Source organism: Phocoena sinus, chromosome 1, assembly GCF_008692025.1.
Source record: "Phocoena sinus isolate mPhoSin1 chromosome 1, mPhoSin1.pri, whole genome shotgun sequence".
Classification (NCBI taxonomy): domain Eukaryota; kingdom Metazoa; phylum Chordata; class Mammalia; order Artiodactyla; family Phocoenidae; genus Phocoena; species Phocoena sinus.
Genome location: NC_045763.1, coordinates 7,329,347 through 7,353,713, shown reverse-complemented (window position 1 = coordinate 7,353,713; position 24,367 = coordinate 7,329,347). Strand labels below are relative to the sequence as shown.

The window sequence follows — 24,367 nt, the reverse complement described above, 5'->3', positions numbered from 1 at the left end:
ACAATGAGGTATCACCTCATACCAGTTAGAATGGGCATCATCAGAAAATCTACAAACAAATGCTGGAGAGGGGTGGAGAAAAGGGAGCCCTGTTTCACTGTTGGTGGGAATGTAAGTTGATACAGCCACTATAGAGAACAGTATGGAGGTTCCTTAAAAAACGAAAAATAAAATTACCATATGACCCAGCAATCCCACTACTGGGCATATACCCAGAGAAAACCATAATCGAAAAAGACACATGCACCCCAATGTTCACTGTAGCACTATTTACAATAGCCAGGACATGGAAGCAACCTAAATGTTCATCGACAGATGAATGGATAAAGAAGATGTGGCACATACACACAATGGAATATTACTCAGCCATAAAAAGGAATGAAATTGGGTCATCTGTAGAGACATGGATGGATCTAGAGACTGTCATACAGAGTGAAGTAAGTCAGAAAGAGAAAAACCAATATCGTATATTAACGCATATATGTGGAACTTAGAAAAATGGTACAGATGAACTGGTTTGCAGGGCAGAAATTGAGACACAGATGTAGAGAACAAACGTATAGACACCAAGGGAGGAAAGTGGCGGGGGTGTGATGAATTGGGAGATTGGGATTGAGATGTATACACTAATATGTATAAAATGGATAACTAATAAGAACCTGCTGTATTAAAAAAATAAATAAAATAAAATTCAAACAGATTCCATACCCAGTAAATACTAACTCTCCATCCCCCCACCCCAGCCCTGGCAACCACCCTTCTATTTTCTGTCTCTGTGAATCTGACTGCTCTAGGGATCTCATACGAGTAGAATCCTACAGTATTTGTCCTTTTCTGACTGGCTTCTTTCACTCAGCACAGTGCCATTAAGGTTCATCTATGTTATAGCATGTGTCAGAATTTCCTTCTTTTTAAGGCTAAATTATAAGTCCATTATATGGATGCCCCACATGTTGTTCACCCTTGGGCTGCTTCTGCCTTTTGGCTACTATGAATGTGAGTGTCCAAATATCTGTTCAGGTCCTGGGGCAACTAAGCCCATGCGCCACAACTACTGAGCTGGCGCGCCTCAACTAGAGAGCCTGCATGACACAAATTACAGAGCCCACATGCTCTGGAACCTGCGCGCCACAACTAGACAAGAGAAAACCCGCAAGCCACAACTAGAGAGAAGCCCGCACACTACAACAAACATCCGGCGTGCCACAATTAAGACCCGACACAGCCAAAAAAAATAAAATAAAATAATAAATAAATCTTAAAAAAATAAAAAAAGTAGGTTAAGTGAAAGGAGCTGGACACAAAAGGCCATATGCTGTATGATTTCATTTAGATGAAATATCCATGAGACAAATCTATATAGACAGAAGGAAGATTAGCAGTTGGTTGTCTAGGGCTGGGGTCCTAGGGATGGGGAGTGACTGCAAACAGGTTAGGGGATTCTTACAGTGGGGATGAAAACGTTCTAGAATTGTTGTGATGGGTGCACAAAACTCTGAACATACTACAACAGGAGAACTGTGTGCTCTAAGTGGGCACATTGTATGGCATGTAGATTACATCTTAATAAAGCAGTTAAACAAACAAAAAAACCCCAGAAAGCCTCACTGAAAAAGTTCTTGAAAACAGAAGACATATTTGTAGGAACAGAGTTTTAAAACAAAATTTAACCCTTGTGCTAAATCAATCGCTTAACAATAGATAAATGATAAAACTGGAATATAGACTGTAGATTAGTTAAAAAGCAGTACATCAATATTAAATTTCCTGAATTTGAAAACTGTACTGTGGTTTTAAGAGAATATCCTTTTTGTAGGAAATAAATGCTAAAGAATTAAGGGTAAAGGGACATAATGCAATGTAACCTATTTTCAAATGGTTCAGAAAAAAAAAACTGTATGTATATAGAGCAAAAACAAATAAGCAAATGTGGCAAAATGTTAAAGACAAGTGACCTGAGGTAGAGTATATAAGCAAGTTATTTGCACTGTTCCTGTAACTTTTCTGTAAGTTAGAAATAATTTTAAAAAAAAGTTCTTAAAAAAAAGCTATAGGTCATAGGTTATAAAAATACTGAACTCATGTTTGTAGCCCACAAAGCCACGAAACAAGGGTTGGGGTAAAGATAATTCGTGGGTTTCTGTAAACCTAACACTCCAAATGAAGGACACGGAGTTTCAGTGCATTTTCACACTGGCCAAAACCAAGCCATTTGGTCCTTAATACAGGCATCAGAGTTTCGTGTTTTCAACTTTAAATACTTTACTGTTACTCTTTCTCAAAACAGGATTGGGCTTTTAAAAAGCCAGGCTCTCTCAACCAAAAATTCTCTCAAATAACACCCTGAAGTGACCTACACCTTATAGTATAGCATGTAAAAGATTTCAAACGGTCAATACATTCAACATTTTTTAAAGTTCAGACTCCATCTTTGGTCCCCACGAATGTTCACCATGCAGCCGCCCAGGGGTCACCTACACACAATTAAGGGAATCTCTGGCTCCAGGGAGCTGGGAGCCGCTCATCTATAATGCAGTAGGGAACGCATGTCCTCAAGTGACTCAGGCCTTTTAAGAACTGCAGAAAGGCTGTCTCCATAGTTACGCATATTAACAGTGGGAAAAAAGTCAAATCTGTTACGTAATTCAAACTGCTAACCTAGCTGGATGTTTACAAAACTTTTCTGGAACAATCAAGTTCCTACTATAAATGGTACTCCTCAGCTTGTTAGGACTCAGACTAATTTTCCCACAGTCATAGAAACTTTCATTTAGGAAAGAAATGCAGAAAGAAATTAGAGTCCTGTTTGGAGCGTTTCATTCTCTTCACTATTTTAGATCATACTATGCATACCACTGACCAATCCAGGACAAAGCTCTCATCTGAACCCATCAGTGTTTAAAAGAGAAACGACCTCACTAACATATTACTTTTCAAAGAGGTACTTCAAAAAACAAAAATAAAGTAACCTGAAGTAGTTTAAAGAACAGGAGTTCTGATTAGGAAAAAAAAAAAGAAGACTAAGTCCTAAGACATTTTAAGGCAGATGCCTGAATAAAAGGAGTATTAATTACCCCGTGGTAAATTTAATACTGAGAGCCTAATTGTTTTAACATCTTGCCTTTTTTCGTAACTATATTCAAAATATAACGGTAATTGATGCTCCATTGGAGAATATTTTTTCTCTAATAGGTTAACCTAACGCGAGACACAAGCAAACACTGATTTGTACTTTGAAAAATCAACTTCCTGTACACAAATTCTGTTGTCTGCTAAGTCTTTAAATGCAGTACTTCTTGGGCTTCCCTGGTGGCGTAGTGGTTAAGAATCCGCCTGCCAATGCAGGGGACACGGATTTGAGCCCTGGTCCGGGAAGATCCCACATGCTGCGGAGCAACTAAGCCCGTGAGCTACAACTACTGAGCCCGCGTGCCACAACTACTGAAGCCCATGTGCCTAGAGCCCGTGCTCCGCAACAAGGGAAGCCCGCACACCACAACGAAGAGTAGCCCCCGCTCGCCGCAACGGGAGAAAGCCTGCATGCGGCAACCAAGACCCAACGCAGCCAAAAATAAAAATAAATTAAATAAATAAATAAAAAGAAGTAAAAAAAAAAAAACCATAAATGCAGTACTTCTTGGAAGAGTAAGACTGATAATAAGCAGCTTAGTTGTAAATGAATAATCATCTGATAAACCCAATGGCTTCTAACACTGTGAACAGACAACCTTGATGGGCTTTGTGGCATAGAGAAAAGGCCTGGATCTCTGTCCTCGGTTTACTATTTCCTGGATAAAGAGCTGGCTCTGCACTAGCCTAGGGGTGATAAGTGGAAGAATCAGAAAGCAGTCCAATGATCCAGATGAGCCAGGAGGGTGGTGGTAAAGTGAAAAGTAGTCACCTTCCATTAAAGCATCCTAAAAGATATGCTTCTTATGCTGGTACACTGTCTGATGTAAGTACTGGGTAACAGACTGCTTTCAGAACTGATTACCAGGAAATAACATATGTGCTTTCTCCAGATGAGAATTATGTAGTATGAGAGCCCCCTTTTTGCCTTGGCTACCAAGAAACTCAGTTATAATTCTTATGTATGTATGTATTATGATAGCAGCTAATATTTATTATTTACACAGTGGGGGGAGGACTGTGTGTTAAGCTCTTTATATTCAGTATCTTACTGGTGTGCCATGTTCTATTTGTCCTGAATTCTTGCTGTGTGACAGGCGGCATTCTCAGTGCTTGGGGGTACCTCGGTGGTCAAAACAAACCGAAGTCCCTGCCTCTGAGGTACTTCCGTTCTGGTGGGGGCAGGGAAAGAAAAGAAACAATATAAATAAGTAAACTACACTGTGTGTTGGATAGAGGTGAGTGCTGTGGATAGAAATAAAGCAGGAAGGAGGCACAGGGCGTGATGGAAGGGCTCAGTTTTCAACAGCATGGTCACTGCAAGGCCTTCCCGCAAAGGTGACAACTGAGGGCCAGCCATGCAGATAATGTCCAATAGAAAGGCCCTGATGTGGAATGTTCCAGAGTTCCCAGTCTTTTAAAGGGACAGGAGGAGGCTGATGTAGCCGAAAGGGTTCGGGAGGGGAAATACGAGGAGGTGCAGTCAGGGAAGTAATGGGAGGGGTGGGTGACAGGGGTGCTGAGACCGGCAGGCCCCGGAAGTAGCTTTGGCTTTTACTGGGGGGTGGGGCATGGGCCTTGGAGGCATCTGGGCAGAAGTTTCTCCGCTGCTCCTGAGGATGGCGCAGGGGGCAAGGTCTCTCACCAGACCACTTAGGAAAATGGGTTGTCTTGCGTGCGGTGTGGGCACTGTTCATGTGTTTTAAAAGATGGAGAGGCTCTTCTTCCCCTTTGGTTTACATTTTAGTAAACAATTGTCCTAATTGGGGAAAAACATACATGGAGAGAGATTTATTGGAGATAGAGAGACAGAGGTACTGGGGGCGCAGAACACGCATCCTGAAATACTTGAACTAGAGAAGCAGTCCCATTTATCTTACGGGCTTGGCCCCGGTGACACCCTCAACTTCCGGGCAAGAGTTTCCCAGTTACAGTAAGTAGATGAATCCACCAGTCATGCGTTGTTGGCAAGCATGTAAGAGGAAGTTCACCTTGGATGTTAGCAGAGTTGGCAAATTACCTGTTTCACTAGCATTTTAAGTTCCTCAGAAGAAAGGCATCATTTGAGACACTGCTAGTGACTACACTTATAAAAAGGCGAACTGAGATGGGGTGTCTTCAGAGCCATGTTTTTGGAGGAAACGGGCTTGTCTCTCTCCTTACTGAGAGCAAAGCGTGCCTCCCGTCTCTGTGCTTCCGCCTTCCCTGCGCCTGTCCCTAACTTTCTGCCTTTTGTGCCTCCCCAACCTTTCTCAGCGTTCAATTAAAAAAAAAAAAAAAAAAAGATTTTCCTCGAGTCTTGGGTAGCAGCCGTCTCTTTCCCGAGTTGGGTTTCTGATTCTCCCACTTGGGACCTTGCCCTCGGCAGCTGGCCCTGCTGCCCAGTCTTGCCCGAGCTTGGATGCACCCTCGTACGTGTGTTTGGCATGGGTGCCTGAGTGACTCAGAAGTCGGCTTTACAAACAAAACGTACCTAAAAATAAATTAAGTGCTTTCCAATCCATTCTGCCTTATCTAAAATGTGACAGAATTCTGCCCAAAGTGCGAAGCGTTGTGGTTGTTACGACAGAGCACTTCCATTGTACTGCGTCTTTTTCTAACACTTCCCAATTAAACACGCACACTCATACACAGCTGTGTCTCTCTTGCGCCCATGCTCTCTCAATGGTCAGTGCTAGAGTTCTGAATGTCAGCGTAGTCAAAGTCAACTATCGTTCACTGAACATCTCTTTTAAAGCACAAGGCCCCAAGCTAAAACGCAGACATTGCCAAGCACGCTTCTGAATTACTGATTTTGCCTTACACATAGAGACTGATAAGCCAAATTTGACCTAAGAATATTTAGCTACTTTGTAAACAAATGAGATATTTTAATGCAGTAAAAATAATAAATTAGGCAGATAGCCTAGGTATGAAACAAAAATTTTAAAGACCATTTTACTAAATATATACTTCAACTTTTCTATAAATGTAAAATTATTTCCAAATAAAAAGTAAAAAATTGTACCATTTTATTTCCATATTACTTCCTCTTAAAATATTCACAACCCTCCTCTTGTGTAATTTAAAAACTTTAATTTCACTGCCACCTCAGAGCTTCTCGCTAGCCCTCAGAAGATGCGGGGCAAGCGCAACACTCTGATGCAACAGTTTAAACATGGATGTCGGGTTTGCTTTGTTAGGTTTACTTTAACTGTCCTTGGACGTTGATCACGTGCACACAGGGAGCCCTCAGGCCAAGACAGCAAGGTCAAAGTTCAGAGGTATTGGTACAGAAACCTAATTCTTAAATTTGGACAAAGCCTGTACAAGCAGAACATTCCATCTGATGGGCCTGATAAACTGCATTGACAGTGGGGGCGGGGGACTGGGGGTAGGAGTTGGAACCGCCACTGAACTTACTTCAGAACCTGTAAGAGTCCAGGCGTCACTGACGTCGGTCTCACCATCCCAGCTCCGCTGATGGTCCCCAGATGAACCTGAGGATAATAGACTGTCCGAAGAGCTAATCTTGAAGACTGCAACCTCGTCTTAATGACTTCTAGTGGACAAGTGAAAATAGCACCAACCGTGCCTCCACACCTGTAAGAGAAGAAATCACAACAGCATCAGAAAAGCTATACTGTTCTGTACACAGATGAAATGGGAAACTGAACTTTTCTCTGTTAAAAAAAAAAAAAAAAAAAGGTACCTATGTTCATCTCATAATTAGAGCACACCAAGAGTTTAAAAAAAAATTAGTTGAAATCCCAGCAGCTTAAAAAGATAACCACTGTTAACACGTTAGTACATCCTTTAGGGCTTTTCATTAGTGGTTTTTCAATCTCACATTTTTTTCTTCTTATCTAGATATCGTGACTGTCTTTCCACGTCAATAGACACCTACGCCACCATTTGTAATGGTTGCATACTATTCCTCTCTATCAGTGTAAAATATTTTAACCTATTTCCTACTGTTAGACGTTCATGTCATTTCCAATTTCACTCTCATGTTGCAATGAATATTCTAGAGAATGCATCTTTTCACAGTGAAACAAAATAGTTATTCAGGTAATGCTACTATTTTGAAAATCAGTATTTATTACAATCCAGATTTTCATTAAAATCTGATTAATCTGGACTCCATTGAAAATCAAACTAAAGCTTACTTTTTAATCATTAAGTCCTTGTGTTTCCCTCAGTCAGAACTAATCAATTCATCCTCTGAGATGTCATGAGATGCACTGTCTCTGTGGGTCAGCGTTCCCCAAACTACCCTTTACAATTTGTTCATATTGAAATATTACCTGAACTTAAAATTTAAATATTTTCACCTATTTATCCTAGAATACCTACTTTCATCTTTTCTTAAATAATAATATCCACGAAACTGCACGTCTGATGGTCTGGTTCTAGGTAACAATGTCCTGTACCATCTAAAGTCACCCCCATACCACCAGTGACACAGGTTCTACTCTTTGGAAAGCACTGAAGATCAGGACCTGCGTTGTATTCATCTTTGTATCCCTGGCATTAAAATGCACAGGTTCGGGACTTCTCTAGTGGTTAAGATTCCGCACTCCCGATGCAGGGGGCCTGGGTTCGATCCCTGGCCAGGGAACTAGATCCCACATGCATGCCACAACTAAGAGTTTGCGTGCCACAACTAAGAAGCCCACGTGCCGCAACTAAAGAGCCCACCTGCCACAACTAACACCCAAGTGCAACCAAATAAATAAATAAATATTTTTAAAAAAGAGCCATGTGCTTGAAAAACAGCATAACATTTTAAACAATGGAAAACTTACAAGCTCCTGAGTAAGATAAAGAAATATCTGAAGTCAATAACCTGACTTCATGTCGCTGAAAAAAAATAAAAATAAAAAAATAAACAGAGCTTTGGGTAAATTCTTTCATCAGAAAGTCAGAAAGTTCCAATATGACACGGGTCAACCACCTTTGGTTTGTCCCCAGGTCAGCAGTGCTCCTTACCTCGGCCAACTGCCATCCACACCAATGCCACCGATCAGAGGATGGCCTGCTGGACGGTGCCTGCTAACAAAGCGAACGCCCAGCGATAGCGAGCCGGGCACCTCCTGGGGATGGTGGGCCACACTCACTCCACAGCCACCATTCTACACATTACACACCGTGCCCAGGGCAGGGGTGGGGTGCTGAAAAGGTCCTGGCCTCCTTCAGGGCAAGCTGAGGCTCTCCAGGTGCCTCTCCCACAAGAGGGATGAGGCAGCCTCGCAGCATCGCAGGGAACAACTAAAAACTGGGAAAGCACTGCCAGCTGTAAACTCAGTAGCTAAGCCCTTCCTCATCTACCAGGAAAAAAAATCTTAGATGAAAAATACCCAAAGGACTTTTGTTTTTTTTCCTGGCTGCACAGCTTGGCATGCAGGTTGGCATGTGGAATCTTAGTTCCCTGACCAGGGATCAAACCCATGCCCCCTGCAGTGGGAGTGCGGAGTCTAAACCACTAGACTGCCAGGGAAGTCCCCCCAAAGGATATTTTAAATCATTAAGCTGTGTTGGATACAAATTCACGAAAATACTCTTAATTACAAGACAAGTTCTGACATTAAACTAAATTGTCCAAAGAAGATTCTTCCTGAAATTTAAGACATTTCACAGCAGAATTTTAAACGTTACTCTTTCAGTTCAACTGCTTTTTCTTTCTTCACGAACCACATGTACTGGACATTCATCAGTCTGAGGAGATAACATCATATGAATCAGAACACTGCCTTCTCTAGATTGGCTTTCCAAATTTTCTGGAGATATTTAGTCAAGTTGAGTCCAAAGCACTTCAGAGTACAACAAATTATATTCTTTGTAGGAAAAAACCGTCCTGTCAATTCTCAATTCTTCAATGCAAAGACCTTCAATATTAGCCCGGCCCCTCACCCGGTCAACTAGCTAGGATGAAGCCCCATCCACCATGACTCTGCAGAAGGCATTAACGGAGCTTTTCAGGAATCGCCATTCAGAGACGGTGTAGACCTCCGCTCTGTTGGCCAGTCCTCCCTGGCACTGCTTTTCAGCTGTGCTCCACCGAATCCTGCCTCTCCTAACCCTTGCAGCTGTTCAAATTCAGTCTCGTGAACACACTGAGGGGACTTGGTCTGCTCTTCCGTCTTTTTTTTCTTCCCTTCCTTTTAGGGCTCTCTGGGCACGAGGACTGGGAGAGAAGCAGTCTTATGTAAATGGTCCAGGTCTAGCTGTGGGTCCACCTGGCCATGTGTTACGTATATTGGTGGCCTCAGAGAACGTTATGAGTCAGTGTAAATGGTGTGCAGGCCTCCCTGGGGTGGCACTCAATCTCCCCAAGAGCCCCGACACTGAGAACCCCTGTATTCGGCCCACCAGCATTCCAGCCCTCAACCTCCTTTTGGCCTAACTTGGCCTGGGAACCTTGCAGGCAGCACTAGGTGTCCTTCCTTCCTCTGGTCCCCATGCTCCTTGACACCAAGCCAATGGAGTCCACTAGTGTCCTTCCACACCCACCATGAAGCAACAAGACTGGCACTGGGTAGGAAGTCAGCCCTACGTCCTTCCCAAGCACACCACACTGCCCCTTCTCATGCTGCTGGCATGGGCCGGTAATGCAGCAGCCTCCCACCTCCAGGAAGCCTCTGGACACAGAGCAAGGTGCCCATCTCTCAGCCTCACAACCTCCCTCAATCTACAGACCAGTAGGGGCTGGTGACAGGGAAGGGGAGAGTGACGGGAAAAAGCCTCTCTCAACAGTCCAAATGCCACAATGCTGACAACCATAAGCTTTCTGCTCTGCATATACAGCCTGGGGTGCAGCGGTCAATGGCAGTCAGGCAAATTCTGCCACCTCCTTCTAAGTCTTAGAGTAGGTTCAGCTGAGGGTCCTGGTAGCCAATGCTCAGAAGGCAGGAAAAGTCACATTCGACATTGAGTTTCATGGTGACGCGGTCCTGGCATCACACAGTCAGGAAACTGACTAATTCTGATTGGATACCCATATCCTGGACCACTAAAATATGCTAAGTACTCTCCTGAATCACCATCCTGCCACGCTGCTGCTTGTTCAGCAGTTAAATTACACATGTCTCAAAGCAGCCACAAGAGGTAGTTGTTCTCTGAAACCTATTTGCCTAATTTTCTTAAAAAAAAACCCATTACCTGTATTTTTCTGCACCTTTTTCATCTTTTACTACTTGTTCCTTCCCCTTCCCCTCATTCTCTACCATCTCTCATTCTTCCTGCCCAGAACTGAAGTCTTGTGTTTATTACATAAAGATGTATTTAACTGTTTACCTTTACCCACATAGGGCTTGCTTGTTTCTTCCACCTGTGGATTAGGCTCCTCCCCTCCACTTTACAGCAGAGCAAAACTGGACTATTTACTACTACAGTATGTACACTACATTAATCTACAATCTTTATGTGATCAGAGACAAAATTTTTAAATTATGTACACAAATTTTTACCTTTTAACTCTGAGTTTCAAGCAACAAGGAGGATTTTAAAACCTAGATGTTTTCAACAAGAAGCTGTTTTCTATATACTCACTCATTTTAGACACTAAAGCCAAGACCAAGATGCTCTTTATTATAATTGCTACCCAACTGATAGTAAACTGGTTTCCAGACTCACAGCTTATACATTAACTACAATATGGATTCTACTAACTAATAATATGGCCAGACAATCTTTGGAGCTTTTGGTAATTTCCTCCTTTCATCTGCTACCTCTATTGTCACTACTTGAAAAAAAAGAGTGCCTCTTTATACACAATTGTCTGGAATGTTTTATTTGAATACCTAGCATAGGGCTTAGAAGATTCTGATTATGCAAATTCTGTATTCACTCAGTAAAAGCAAAACACATATTTTTTGATGCAGGTAACTATCCTTTAGATGCCATTTTCTATATTCTACCTCATTTAGAAAAAAAAATCTGAAACAGCACCCGAATAAAAAAACTCTGTAGGCTTCCCTGGTGGCGCAGTGGTTAAGAATCCGCCTGCCAATGCAGGGGACATGGGTTCGAGCCCTGGTCCGGGAAGATCTCACATGCCATGGAGCAACTAAGCCCATGGGCCACAACTACTGAGCCTGCATGCCATAACCACCGAGCCTGCGCGCCTAGAGCCCGTGCTCCGCAACAAGAGAAGCCACCGCAATAAGAAGCCCGCACACTGCAACGAAGCGTAGCCCCCACTCTCCGCAACTAGAGAAAGCCCTCGTGCAGTAACGAAGAGCCAACACAGTCGAAACTAACTAAATAAAATAAAAAAAATTATTTAAAAAAACCTCTACAGTACCTGCTGAATCTGAAGAGAATCATTATCTTTCACAAACACACAAATCCAAAATAATATTACCTTATGCCAATTCAGTTTCAGCAAATCTTACTACAGAACCATGTTCATAATTCACAAATAAAGTACTGCTTTTCTTTATTTGGGACAATTTAACAGGCCACATCAATTAGTTACTCATTAAACAAGTATCAGTGAAGTATCTCTAACGTATGGGGTGGGCAGTGTACTTAGGATGGACCAGTGAAGAAAACAGACACGGGTGCTACCCTCATGAAGCTTAAATTCTAGCAGGAATCTTTCATCCAAACACAATAAAATTTTTTGAAAATGTCACATATATGAAATATACTGGATGAAATCAAAGTTAATTTATAGCCTTAATACATTTATATAAGCCTTATATAAGATAAATGGGCACACTATATCAAAACTTCTTTCATCATTGCAAATAAATCTTGCATCTTCTCTACATCGTTCCTTAGCAGATATATTAACGTGTCTAACACTTCAAAGCTAACCATTAGCTGATACAGATTAAATCGGCAGGGACAAGGACAGTATAGGAGTACACCAGGTGACAGCTGTCCGTAATGGGGGGAAATACTGAATTATGAACATTATCTTAGGTTACATATTTTAAAAACCTTAAAGACATACCGTATCCCCATTAAAATACATTTTAAAGGCTATGTAAGTACATTTAATGACAAAACCATGCCATAAAAATAAGACTTAATGCATATTATCGAGGCCATCAACCTCTAATCTAAGGGCAGCTTAGCACAGCTATTTCAGGTGCCGAGTACTCTCCTGAATCGCCACCCTGCCACGTTGGGTGCTTGTTCAGCAGGCGAAGGACGCCACTAACACTACACGCACAACCAGAATTCCCAAGTCATTTGATAGGGAAAGTTTAAGAAGAGATTTTTCTCAACAGACATAAGGCCTAGACACAGAAGGGCCACTTTCGGAGGATTTCAGTGTTTCTCTTAATGGTCTGGTTTAAACAGTAGAAAAGGAATGATAGGTTTACAAAAAAATTTGTTTAGGTTTTTTGTTTTGACAACAATACTACCCAGATTTTGGGATAGGAGGAGAGAAAGGAGAAAACAGCAGAATCCCTAAAAATACTAAAAATCGACATCAAATGAATGAGGTTCCCTCACATAGAAGCAAACCACCCTAAGAGATGGCTTATGAAGATGCTGGTAGCTAGCAAAAGCCTTAAAAATGTGTTTTGACTCAAAAATTGTACTTCTAATGGTTTAACCTAAGGAAATAATCAGACAACTACACAGGTACACATAAGGATGTCCAGTTTATAAAGGCAAAAAATTAGCAAAGAAAGATCAGAAAGAAATTATGTAATCAGAATAAATTAGGTAGCCCTGTCATAAATCACTATAAGAGCCTCCCTGAATTCCTGTCACTGGGCTTGGAAACTGTGTTTACCTTCTTCACTGCAACCACAGAACAGTAACGACTGATTACGAGTACATTCAGAGAGTTCACTACCATGCTGCCATCAAAACCCAACATATTTCTAAGGAGGAAGCAATGTATAAAGGATGGGAGCCTATTTTATTTTTTATTTTTTGTGGTACGCGGGCCTCTCACTGTCGCGGCCTCTCCTGTTGCGGAGCACAGGCTCCGGACGCGCAGGCTCAGCGGCCATGGCTCACGGGCCCAGCCGCTCCGCGGCATGTGGGATCTTCCCGGACCGGGGCACGAACCCACGTCCCCTGCATCGGCAGGCGGACTCTCAACCACTGCGCCACCAGGGAAGCCCGGGAGCCTATTTTAAAATTAACTATGAAATTACATTTGGCGTACATATACACACACAGACCTGATTCTTAAGTGCTTATTTCTAGGTGTTGGTTTGTGGGTGTTTCTCCTCCAGTTCTCTTCTTTCTTAAAGGGCACCACTATATTAAAAAGATAACTATTACAGGTTAACTTATGAGTATTTTTGCCTTGCAAAGAAGACACAAAACTGCTTAAAAATTTTTTAAGAAATTTAAAAGACAGTGAGTTATTTTGGGTGTTTTTACTTTCCAGGATCTAAAATTAATTTTCAACTATTCATAAGCCTGTTATACCTGATAAAAATATTTACTCAGTATCATTAGTTAGCTATAGCATTAAACTTGTTTGATGTTAGTTTCCAACGGCTATTCAATAATCAGGAGAAATGTCACAGAGCCCCCCCTTAAAAAGCAGGGGCTCTGACTCCTTTTCAAAGAAAGTACTCAGTTCTTTGGAAAGAGGCCAGCTTAACAGTGGAAACTAGTTACTTGGAGCAAAGCAACACAGCCCTCTACCACACGGGGGGGACCACTGCGCCACTGATTTTCACTGCATGACACACCCATTTGATACTTAGCTCCTTTAATGATCTTCCCTAAAAGAAATGGAAGTAGTATATTTTAGGCTAGTGGGAATGAGTCGAAATCCAATTAGTTACTCTGAAAGCATCCTTTTCGAAGATTTATTTTCTTTCTTGCCTATCTGCAAGGAATCCCGAACTGCTAATGAAGGAAAGGAACCCTATTAAATACAATAGCCCCAGGCACCCCTCTAATAAACTCCAAGTTTTAATCAGTCCAGAGCTGTGCTGGCTCCTGCAGTTTTCCTCCATCACAAGGTAAGAGGCTGGGGCTCCGGGAGGAGAATCAGCACCCAGAGGGCACTGTGAAGGGCGTGTAGGGAGATTCATGTCGACAGGGGAATCAATTACCAAGCAAGCCTCACAGAGGCTGCTCCAGAGCAAGTAACTCTCCTAGTTCGGAATACAAGAGTTTTTTAAAAGACCACCTCACTTAAAAACTGTAAATCAAAAAAAGAAAATGATTAGCTATCCTTCTTAGCTTGAGAAATGACTTAAATAACATGGTCAACTTGTTTAAAATTCCCCACAATGACAAATTAATGTACTGTCTTAATTTAGGAATCCCTCCCCAAACCTTGTGTTACTCTCAAAGTAAATATCAAGGGGGAGATGAAGCAAAAGGAGGGGGATTGATAGGGAAGAGCTGAATGAGAAATCGTTCCTGTGTATGAAGAACCACCAATTTTCTGACCGGAGAAACAACGTAACTGGGTAATCCACTACGATAAAAAGTACAGAGCGCTCAGGAACACTTTCATCATGGTCATTTTTGCAAATAAATTCTCAACCATTACTTGTTTGTAATAAGGAACATATCTGGGTAGTAACTAAAACACTAAGCTGCAACTAAAATACACAAATCAAGATAATAATCCAGGATAAATTCTACTTTATGCAGAATGTCCTACACTTAAAAATGGCTGTGCCAGGCCTGTGAGGTCCTCAAATAAGACTCCAAACATCTACAAGACTCCAAAAGGACCCAAAGGTTGTATTAAAAGAAAACAAATTACTAATACAAAACATTTTTACTTTTATTTTCTGAAAGAAACAAAAACACCAGCTCCCTTCCTAACCCCCTACCACCCCACCTCCCTAAAAATACGTTGCCTCCACTGAAAAAATTCAAGGTGCCATGACGATTAAGCTAATGATACTTTCAAAACAGGGCACGTCTTAGATTTAATGTTGTTTCTGACGTTGGACGCTTCAACCAGCAGGTGAGAAGCATTTCAGCACACCTTCCCGACTCCACTTAGTCCCGAGGTCCCCCATCAGCTCTCCCACAGGTTGTTGACCGCTGCATCACGGTTCACTAGCACTTTCCAGGCCCCTGCTGATGCCCAATACCGGCAGCCCTCTCGACCATCTGAACTCGCCCCTGCGCTATCCTGAGGGACTCCCGGGCCAAACTAAGCATCCCCAAGACCGCCCAGAGCCTTCGGAAAAAGGCCCAGGAGGAGAATCTAGGCAGAGGGTCGTTAAGTGCAGCGTGGCCAGGCAGGACCGCCCCCGAGTGACACTCGTCAGACCAGCCACTAACTGTTTAAAAGGAGAAAAAGCTGGTGGTGCCGTGGGGATGGGGATGGGGTTGGGGATGGGGATGGGGGTGGGCGTGGGCGCGGCGCACGCGGCGTAAAATCACCCTCTGGGGATGCGGCCAGGAGGTGGGACAGGCCCTGCTCCCCCCGGGGCTCCCCACCACCCCCACGCAGGGACTTCCTCTTTCGGCAGGCGGAGCTTCAGCCTCGGGAGGGCCGGTAACCGGCCCCAGCGCACCGAGGGCGCGGGGCGGGGGCGCGGAGTCGGGCCGGGACACTCACCCGCCGGCGAAGAGGTGTAGCAACGTGTTCTCCTTCTGCTGACTGCCCGTCGCCATGGCCGCGCCGGCTCCGCGGCCCGCAGCCGCCGGGTGCCGCGGGCTCGAGGCGGCTTGACGGATGCACGAGGTGGCCTCTCCGCTCTCCCGGTTGTCCTCAGGCGGCCGCCGGCACCGCCTCCATGCGCGCGCGCCCCCACGACTGGCTCCCTCGGCCCGCGCCCTCTGCCGCGTGGCCACAGGCGCCTCACCTACCTCTGCGGCGCGAGCCCGGCAGTCAGCGGGAGCCCAACGGCCAGCGGGAGCCCGGCGCGCCGCTGTCACGTGCGGGGGCCGGGCCGTGACGTCACTAGGCGGCGCGGGCCCGGGGCGGTGCGCGGCGGGGGTGTGGACCCGGATCCCGCACGCCCATTGGCTGGCGGGCGGACATGGGCGGGGAGACTGCCTGAGCCAATGCGCGTGAAGCGAGAACCGGCCGAGGCTGCCTGGTCCCTGATGAGGGAGGTACAGAAACGGGGTCTTCGTTGAGCGTTGTGAGACCCTGCGCCTGGCCTTTTTTCCTTTTTTTAGTCAAGTTTACTTTGTGATACGCTGTGTAAAAAAGTATATAAATTACATATGACATCTCACAGCTCTGTATTCATCGCCCAGTTTAGGGGAAAAACAAGATCCGAATAGCCTTAACCCCCAGTGTACCCGTGGTATCATTTTGTGTATCTTTGATTTTTCTAGAAATAGCATTATATGCTGCGGTACGGTTTTTGGCCTCTTTTATGATCATCTCCAGCCCAGATTTCTGAGCTTCTCTATCCGAGCTGCTTCTCTGCTTGTATGTCCTTGGGTCACCGTCAAACTCAGCCTGGCAACTTCTTAACTCCAAGTCTGGACACACAGGCCTTCCTTGGCCCCCCTTGCAGCACACTCAACCACACGACTCTGCTTAATTTCCTCACATAAGCTTCTGCAGTTACTTTGTTGTTTTATTTGTGTAAACTGTCCTTCCGCCCCTGGAGTGTAAGCTTCAGGATTGCAGGGACTTTGTTTCTTTTGTTCACGGTTTTTCCTGACAAGGTATCTGCCACTAGCAATGCCCAAGAAACGAATGAATAAATGTCCTGAACAGACCTCATGACTTAATTCTTCCCCTCCCCCAAACCTGTCTGCTTCTTGTATTTCCTGTCCTGGAAGATGGTGACACCACCATCTGCACAGTCACCAACGCCAGAAACTTTCCTGTTACTTTGGACTCCTCTATCTCTCCCCCACCACCCCACCCCCCCAGTCCACCTGGCACTTCTGTTTCCTGGAATTCTCCCAAAGTATCCCCCTCTCTGTGCTCCTTCCACTGCTGCTGCTGGTTTCAAGTCCTCATGTCTCTTGTAACAAAACTCTTCTACCTGCTCTCACAGGCCAGCCCTTGAGTCTGTCGGCCTCCACTCTCACCGCTCTCCAGAGGAACCAGGTACAGAATATACCAACACTTTGTTTTCAGTCTCCCGGAGCTTCTAAAAGCAGTACCTTGACCAGACCAAGCTGCTAGATGTCCTGTGTGTAAACACAACAAGAGCTTGAGCAGAAGGGAAATTGTGTGCAAACACAGGAGCTAGGTATTTGATTGCTGGGAGGACTCTTTAAAAACAGCTCTTAGGAGCAGTCATCCAAAATACAAATACAGTGAATGCTGTATATTAAAGCCATTACTGCCCCTGGGAAGGGGGAAAGCCATACTAGTGCTCCATATTTGGGGAAAAAGAAGGAAGGAAGGAAATGAGGGAGGCAGGGAAAAAAGAAAGGTTTTTCTTCATGCTTCCTGGATCTCCCAAATCCCTTGATTCAGTTGCTCAGAAAGTCAGTGCTGGTTTTAGCTGAAGACGATTTATGAGGCATGAGTAGAAACAGGAGAGAGTAATGCAACCCTATTAACCAGGAGGGAGCTGTTCCCATCCAGGTGGGATTCTAAACCCAAGGAGATTCCATCCTTGAAGCACAGCCCTCCATCTTGGCTGTGCTCCCATAGAGGTGTCTGAGACTGGGACCCAGGCTTCTCACACCACAGCAGCACCCTGCCCCCTCCTTCTTTCCCTAAGGACTGTCAGTCTAGGCTGTGCTGGACACAAAAACAGGCTTCCCCATCCCCTTGTTAACAGTAATGCTGCCTTCATGTTAAGAGTTTTTGCAAGGTCTTTCATGTATTTATCTCATTGGATACTCACACTCTTTGGCAGCCCTGTTGTTTTCCTTCCCTTTTTATGGATAAGCAGGATAGATTTGCCCAAGGTCACACATCTAGTTAGTGGCTGATGCAACAATCTTTCATGCCTCCCTGCCTTGGAACATGCTGTTGCTTAGGATGTCCCCTTCCTCCATTGGCCAGACTCCTCTGGACCTTTTCTGAGACCAGCTCAGAAGTCACCTTCTCTGTGAAGCCACTCCCTGCTTCCTGGGGAAATGGAGTGCTTTTTTCTCCTCTCCCTCATGGCTCAGCCAAGGGACTGTGGCTGTGGTTACCAGGCCATGTTGCTGTGCCGTGTGGCAATGAGCTGGACCAGCATTCGTTCCCTGATGTATGTGTTGGTGGGAGAGAAGACTGGGACATTTTCAGAGGGAAGTCTGGACATTTCTGACAAAATGTTGAAAAGCATACATTGTTTGATTCCCATGTCAAGGAAGCTATCTGATTCATTCATTCATTCATTCAAGACATTTTTATTGAGTATCGACTATGTGCAGAAAAAGCATTTGACAACCCAGGATACCCATTCCTGAAAAGAGTTCTTAGCAAACTGGAGCAAGGAACTCCTCTACCTGCTGAAGGGTGTCACAATAAACCTACAGCTGACATCATAATTAATGGCATAAGACTGCATGCCTGCCCCCCTAAGATTGACAACAAGGAAAGATGTCTGCTCTTGCCATTTATTCAACATGGTACTAGAGGTCGTAGTCAGTGCAATGAGGCAAGAAAAAGAAATAAAAAGCATAAAGATTGGAAAGGAAGAATTATAACTGTCTTTAGTCATAGGTGATGTAATAGTTTACTAGGAAATCCTAAGGAATCTATATAACAACTGCTAGAACTAATTAGTAAATTTAGCAAGCTCAAAGGAGACAAGGTCAATATACAAAAAAAGAAATACTTCTTTTGCTAGCTGCAAACAGTGTGAATATGAAGTTTAAAAAAAATTTATTTACAATAGTATCAGAAAACCCCAACAATAACAACAAAGAAGCTGGACATAAAGGAGTACATGATTCTATATATGAAATTCTAGAAAAGGCAAAACTAATCTACAGTGACAGAGAACATATCAGTAGGTGCCTGGGGCTCGGGCTGAGCCTGGGGCTGGGAAGGGGATTAACTACAAAGAGGCCGGAGGAACTTCTTGGGGTGATGAAAGTGTTCTGTATTCTGGTCAGGGTATACACACTTGTCAAAACTCATTAAAACTTACTCTTAAAATGGGTGCATTTTATTGTATGTAAATTATATCTCAATAATATTCATTAAAAAGAAAAAAGTAAGGCAGACTACATAAATGCATATGTGTACATCGCATCAAGTTTAGAAATGTGGAAGGGCACAGACAGATAGTTACACCCGGAGATCCACTTAGGCATTGCTTAGTTTCAGACATGGACTGCTCCCAGACTTGGTGGGGTCTGGAGGAGAGACTTGCTTGGGTTTTTGGTAACCAAACCTGAGGTTTTGGTTTTGAAGGTCCTGAGGCTTCCTGCTGACCTGTTACCAGTTTCTTTTTGCTTTCTTCATCTGACAGTTGACTGTCAAACCTTTAATTGCTTCTTCAATCCTTGTTTTTCTGCAAAAGGGACACTATTGGGAAAACATCCCACTACCCATCCCACCCCCAGGGCCTGAGATTTCATTTCTTTGCAGAGATTCGTAAGGAGCATTTCAGGTTCGCAGAGTCTAAGGCTGGGGCAGGGACAAGTCTCTCCTGAGGGGTCCCACATCTCAGGAGATGCTGAAAGGCCTGTGCCTGCCTGGGGGCTGGAGGGAAGCAGGGGCAGGTGGTGTGACTGGGGGCAAAGGACACAGGCCAGCAGCCTCTCTCCCTCCTTTCCTTTCTCTTTACCAGACTCAGCCTGAGCCGGGTTTCTGGTTACAGTCCTAATGAGGCTCTGCAAGCCAAGCCTTCTCATTAATGAAAGGCTGTGTTGTTCTGGCTCCTGCAAGGATAAGCCACTGCCAGTGGGTCTCCCTCTCCTTGTCCACAGGCTGGAACCTGTTTTTCCAAATGTTTTGTGAGCTCATTATTCCCGACCCCACGTTCTCCTGACCGTTTCTTAGAAGGAAAGCGCCTTCGGTAAAATGTAAATTCTCGGAGGCCCAGACTTGTGCTTCTGATATATTTTGAATAAAGCTTGGGACTTGACTGGACAGTCTGTCCGGCTGGGCAGACGCTGCCGGGGTGGATAATGCCCTTTTTCTTCCCTCCTCCCTCCCTCCCTCCCACTCCTCCCTTTGTCCTGACTTCTGAGAGGCAGTAGAATATAGCACTGTGTCACCCAACTGCCAAGTTACTCAGTCTTCCCATGCCTCAGTCACCCCACTTGTTCAACCAGGCTAGTTATAGTATGTACTTCAAAGTGAAGATTAATAGTAATAATTCTGCTAACACTGAGTATGTGCTACATGCTGTCCTAAGTCCTTCTAGGACACTTTCAGTTGGAACTATGACTGTATCCCGATTTATTACGTCATGGGGTGGGGGGAGGTCATCACACAGCAGGCCTTGCTAATAAGTGACAGAGCTGGGATTTGAACAAAGAGAATGTGCTTAACCACCCAGCTACGTGGTCTGAGGTAGGACACATGAAGAGCTTAGAGCCCTACCCATGATCAATACTGAATACACAGTAGTTATGACCAGGATTCTCACCAGGTATCTATTTGCATCCAGTGAAATGCACAAGAACTGTCATTTCCAATTTAAAAGAGCAGAGCAGGCTGGAGAGAAGGGTTAAGGACGCGTGTAACCCTAAAAGAAGAGAGAACGGTTATTTACTGATCACCTGCTATATGCCAGCCTGTGCAGAGGATGCTATAAACACAACCCCTTATCCAAAACGCTGGGGTGTGTGTCACAAGTCAGAGCTATTCTGATGATTTTAGAAACACTGGACGGTGCACGTACTGCATGCTAGATGACACCCCAGGCCCAGGGCAGCACTCCATCCGCAAGCACAGAACAGTTCTGGATGGTCACACCGTGTGGGATTAAAAAACACCGTGTAAATAGCTTCAGGATCCAGCAAGGTCAGAGTCTGCCGCCACATGAGGTGGCTCCAGGTCAGCTTCTGCTGCCGAGGGAGTTAGCTTCCAATTTGCGGGGCCTTCTGCATTTTAGGATGGTGGATGAGGGATTGTGGAGGAGTGGTTCACTTCATCCTCCCATCAAGCCTGGGAGGTGGGTATTATCCCACCAGGGCGGCCAGGCTGAGGACTTTGCCTGAGGTCACAGAGCCCTGAGACAATGGTAAGAGCATTCACGGTAGCCAGGTCCAGTGCTATCTCATTTAATCCTCCCAACAAGCCACGACCTCTTATTATACCCATTTTGCAGCTGAGCAAACTGAGCTTAGGGGAGGTTAAGCAAGCTACCCTGCCTGCAGAATGGGAGTGCTTTACCACCAAGTGGTGGCAAAGGTTAACCATACCCACATAGAGTCAGGCCATGTGGGTTCAAGTTCCAGAACTTTGGGCAAGTCACTTAACCTCTCTGAGCATCTGTTCCCCTACTCTAAAGAGGAGATAGATACTAACAGTGCTTGCCTCTCAGGGTTGTGGAGAGGATTACATAAGCTAATTGTGCCCTGGCCAGAGAAACTGCCAGTAAACATAAGTCTCATTATTATCATGCTTTTTGGCTCCCCAGCCCCTTGATATGGGTTTAAGCTACACTGATTGGGGAGGGGGCTGCTGCCGGCAGTTGGCAAGGCTGTTGGGCGAGAGACTTTGAGAAGCGGGGTCTGGGTTTTTGTCCACAGGGTGGGGCCTTGAACTGGAGAGAGGCCCCTTGTTCTCCTCAACCTGGTACCCAGTGCTGACTGTGCTGACATCTGAGGGATTCTGGGCCAGGAGCATCAGCGTGGATGCAGCCATCCCACAGGGAGAGGCAACGGTGTCTAGACCCAAAGCAGCTTCCAACCACTGAGGCGGACGGGGCTGAGCAGGAGAGAGAAACAGGGCAGACACTTCTCATTCATTCGTTCATGCATTCATGCAACAAATACTGATTTGCCCGCTTCTCTGTTGCAAACCTGAGCCTGGCACACGGCATCCTTAGTGGATGAATTTTATAGGGTCCTGCATGCCTGGGGCTTCAGTCTCTTGGAGACCTGAAGACTGACCTGGAATGAACCAGGCTAAAAGGAGGGGGGAGAATGGCCCACGGAGGAAGAGCAGCAGGGGCAAAGGGCCTGAGGCCTGGAGAGAAAACAAGTCCCATGGGGCCGGAGAATGGCAGGGAGAGAGGGCAGCCAGGTCAGACTAATAAGGCCCAGGATTTTGCACTTTATCCTGGGGGGAATGGGAAGCCACTGAAGGGTGGTGGTTTCAAAAGGGCAGTGGTACGACCTGAGAAGACGTCTGAAGAAGATGCTTCTGGCTGCTGTGTGGTCAAAGAATTGGTTGGTGGAAGATTAGAATCAGAGAGATGTTTGGATGGTGCAGACAAGAAAAGAGTGGTAGCCTAGAGCAGGGTCAGGACATAGGGGGCAGAGGAAAGGGCTGTGCATTTATTTAGATGACAGACCATGTGAGGGATGGCTGTGAGGTAGGGATACAGACCGTGGTCCCTGTGGCAGACAGCTGGTTTTCTGAGCCCACGTATAATGGAGTGGGGGGCACTCCCGTTACAGCCTTCGGCTGGCAGGGGCATGGCTTCCTCTACCTCCTTCCTCCAACTTGCTGACTGTCACGCTGGGCTCTCCTGGCCTAGCCTGAACCAGTTACGATTTTAAAGTGGGGACCCAGGGACTTCCCTGGCGGTCCAGTGGTTAGGACTCAGCACTTTCATTGCTGTGGCCCCAGGGTTCGATCCCTGGTGGGGGAACTAAGATCCCACAAGCCGCGCGGCAGGGCCAAAAAAAAAAAGAAAATTGTGGGCCCAACGTAGATGGCCTAGAGCCAGGGTGCTTGTGCCAACTCCAACGCTGATGATGGTGGATGTCAGAGCCCAGTGACGACCCCAGTGTTCCCCTTCACCCTGCTCCGAAAACCACCCACCCGTGTAAGCAAAACAGGAGAAAGGCACTGAGGATCTGCCTTGGGGAAGCTGGGTGGAGAAGGGCTCTTTTTCTTGGGGCAGCTTCAGCTCAGTTGTACCTGACAGAACTGGGGGAAATTACAGCTCTCTCTGGCTTTCTGTAGGACCACAGGGGAGTTGGTAGACAGGGGACATGAGAGTAGGGGTGGAGTCCCGGTGGGTCCCTGCAGACGTGCAGGAGGGCACAGGTGCCTGTGTATCCTGGGTCTGTCCTTCAGGCTCTGACGGCTGACTTCTCAATGGGCTTTTTTCCTGGGCTCCCTGGCCCAGGGAGGGGGAACCAGGGCACCAGGGTTTGAAGGCTTCATTAGCTCTTGGCAATTATCCCACGTTTGCTGTCCTCCCAGGGGGAGCTGGCTCTGGTTGCAGGCCTGGCAGCCCCACAGTCTAAGTGGGGCAGAGCTGGGCTGCTGTTACCCTGGGCCCAGGTCAAGGGAGGGGGCAGGTGTACAAAAGGGAGCCAGAATCCTAGTAGCCTTTATAGAGCACCTGTGCCTGTATTAACTCACTCAACTGTCCCAACAACCCCGTGAGGGGAGAATGTTATTCTTGTCCCTATTATACAGATGAGGACACTGAGGCACAGAGGCTTTGAACCAGTGTGGTTGGGCTCCAGACTCTATGTTCCAACCTCCCAGGACTGGATTAGGGGCTCTCAGCAGAATGCATAGTTATTCTTTCTCCCTGATCTGTAAGCCACCTTGCCATCGATCACCCCTCTTTGTGCTGATTTGTAAATCTATTACTAGTGAAGGGAGAGGAAGGCAGGGGTAGGGAAAGAAGACAAGCTGGGTTCTCATTACCAGAGGGCTTTGGCTGCCACGGCCATGGCCATGAGCATCAAAGCTAATGATAGCCGAGCATGTCACTGTGTGCTCTGCCACTTACGGGCTGGGTGACCTGCAGTGAACCTGACTTTCCTCTTTTATAAAAAGATGCTTAAAATGTTTACTTCATCGGGGTATTCAGAATCTCCCCAACACACACCCTCTCTCAGAGTTAGAAGTGGCCCCTCCTGCTTCCTTGGGACTCAGCCCACTCCTTCCTTGTAGCTCTCCCACTAAACTGTGGGGTCCAGGACAGGGACAGGTCGTTCCCAACACCAGCATGCGAGGGCACTGGGGGAGTGTAGTTGGATTATTGATAAATAAATTTACAGATGGGGAAACTGAGGCTTAGAGACGTTGCATCTCGATAGCTCTACAAATTGTAAGGGACAGAAATAACAGGAGACCTGGGTCTTATCATTCCCGATTCCATGGGATCCCAATGCCCATCACTGAAGGCTACGTGTTGGGTGGTTGACAAAGTGTTTTAAATGTGGTCCCTACCGCTCAAAGACAGCCAAGCCACCCAATGCTGTGATTGGGGGCCAAACCCTCTCTCTAGGTGACGTCATCAAGTTTCATGACTTAAAAAACCATCCATATGACATTCGTGTTGACTCCCAATTT

The 24,367-nt window shown here is 45.5% G+C and overlaps 1 protein-coding gene and 1 pseudogene across 1 annotated transcript in view; one reads left to right on the top strand and one right to left on the bottom strand.

The window, feature by feature from the left end:
• SLC25A33 (solute carrier family 25 member 33) overlaps positions 1 to 15,929 on the bottom strand; it is a 30,880-nt gene extending 14,951 nt beyond the window's left edge. The window contains exons 1-2 of the mRNA XM_032652419.1: positions 15,629 to 15,929; positions 6,532 to 6,711 (exon numbers count right to left, since the gene is read on the bottom strand). Of these exons, the coding sequence (XP_032508310.1) occupies positions 6,532 to 6,711; positions 15,629 to 15,684 (236 nt within the window). The 5' untranslated portion in view covers positions 15,685 to 15,929. The remainder of the gene's footprint in view (positions 1 to 6,531; positions 6,712 to 15,628) is intronic.
• The window catches only part of LOC116741683, a 48,302-nt pseudogene continuing 39,680 nt past the window's right edge, over positions 15,746 to 24,367 (top strand).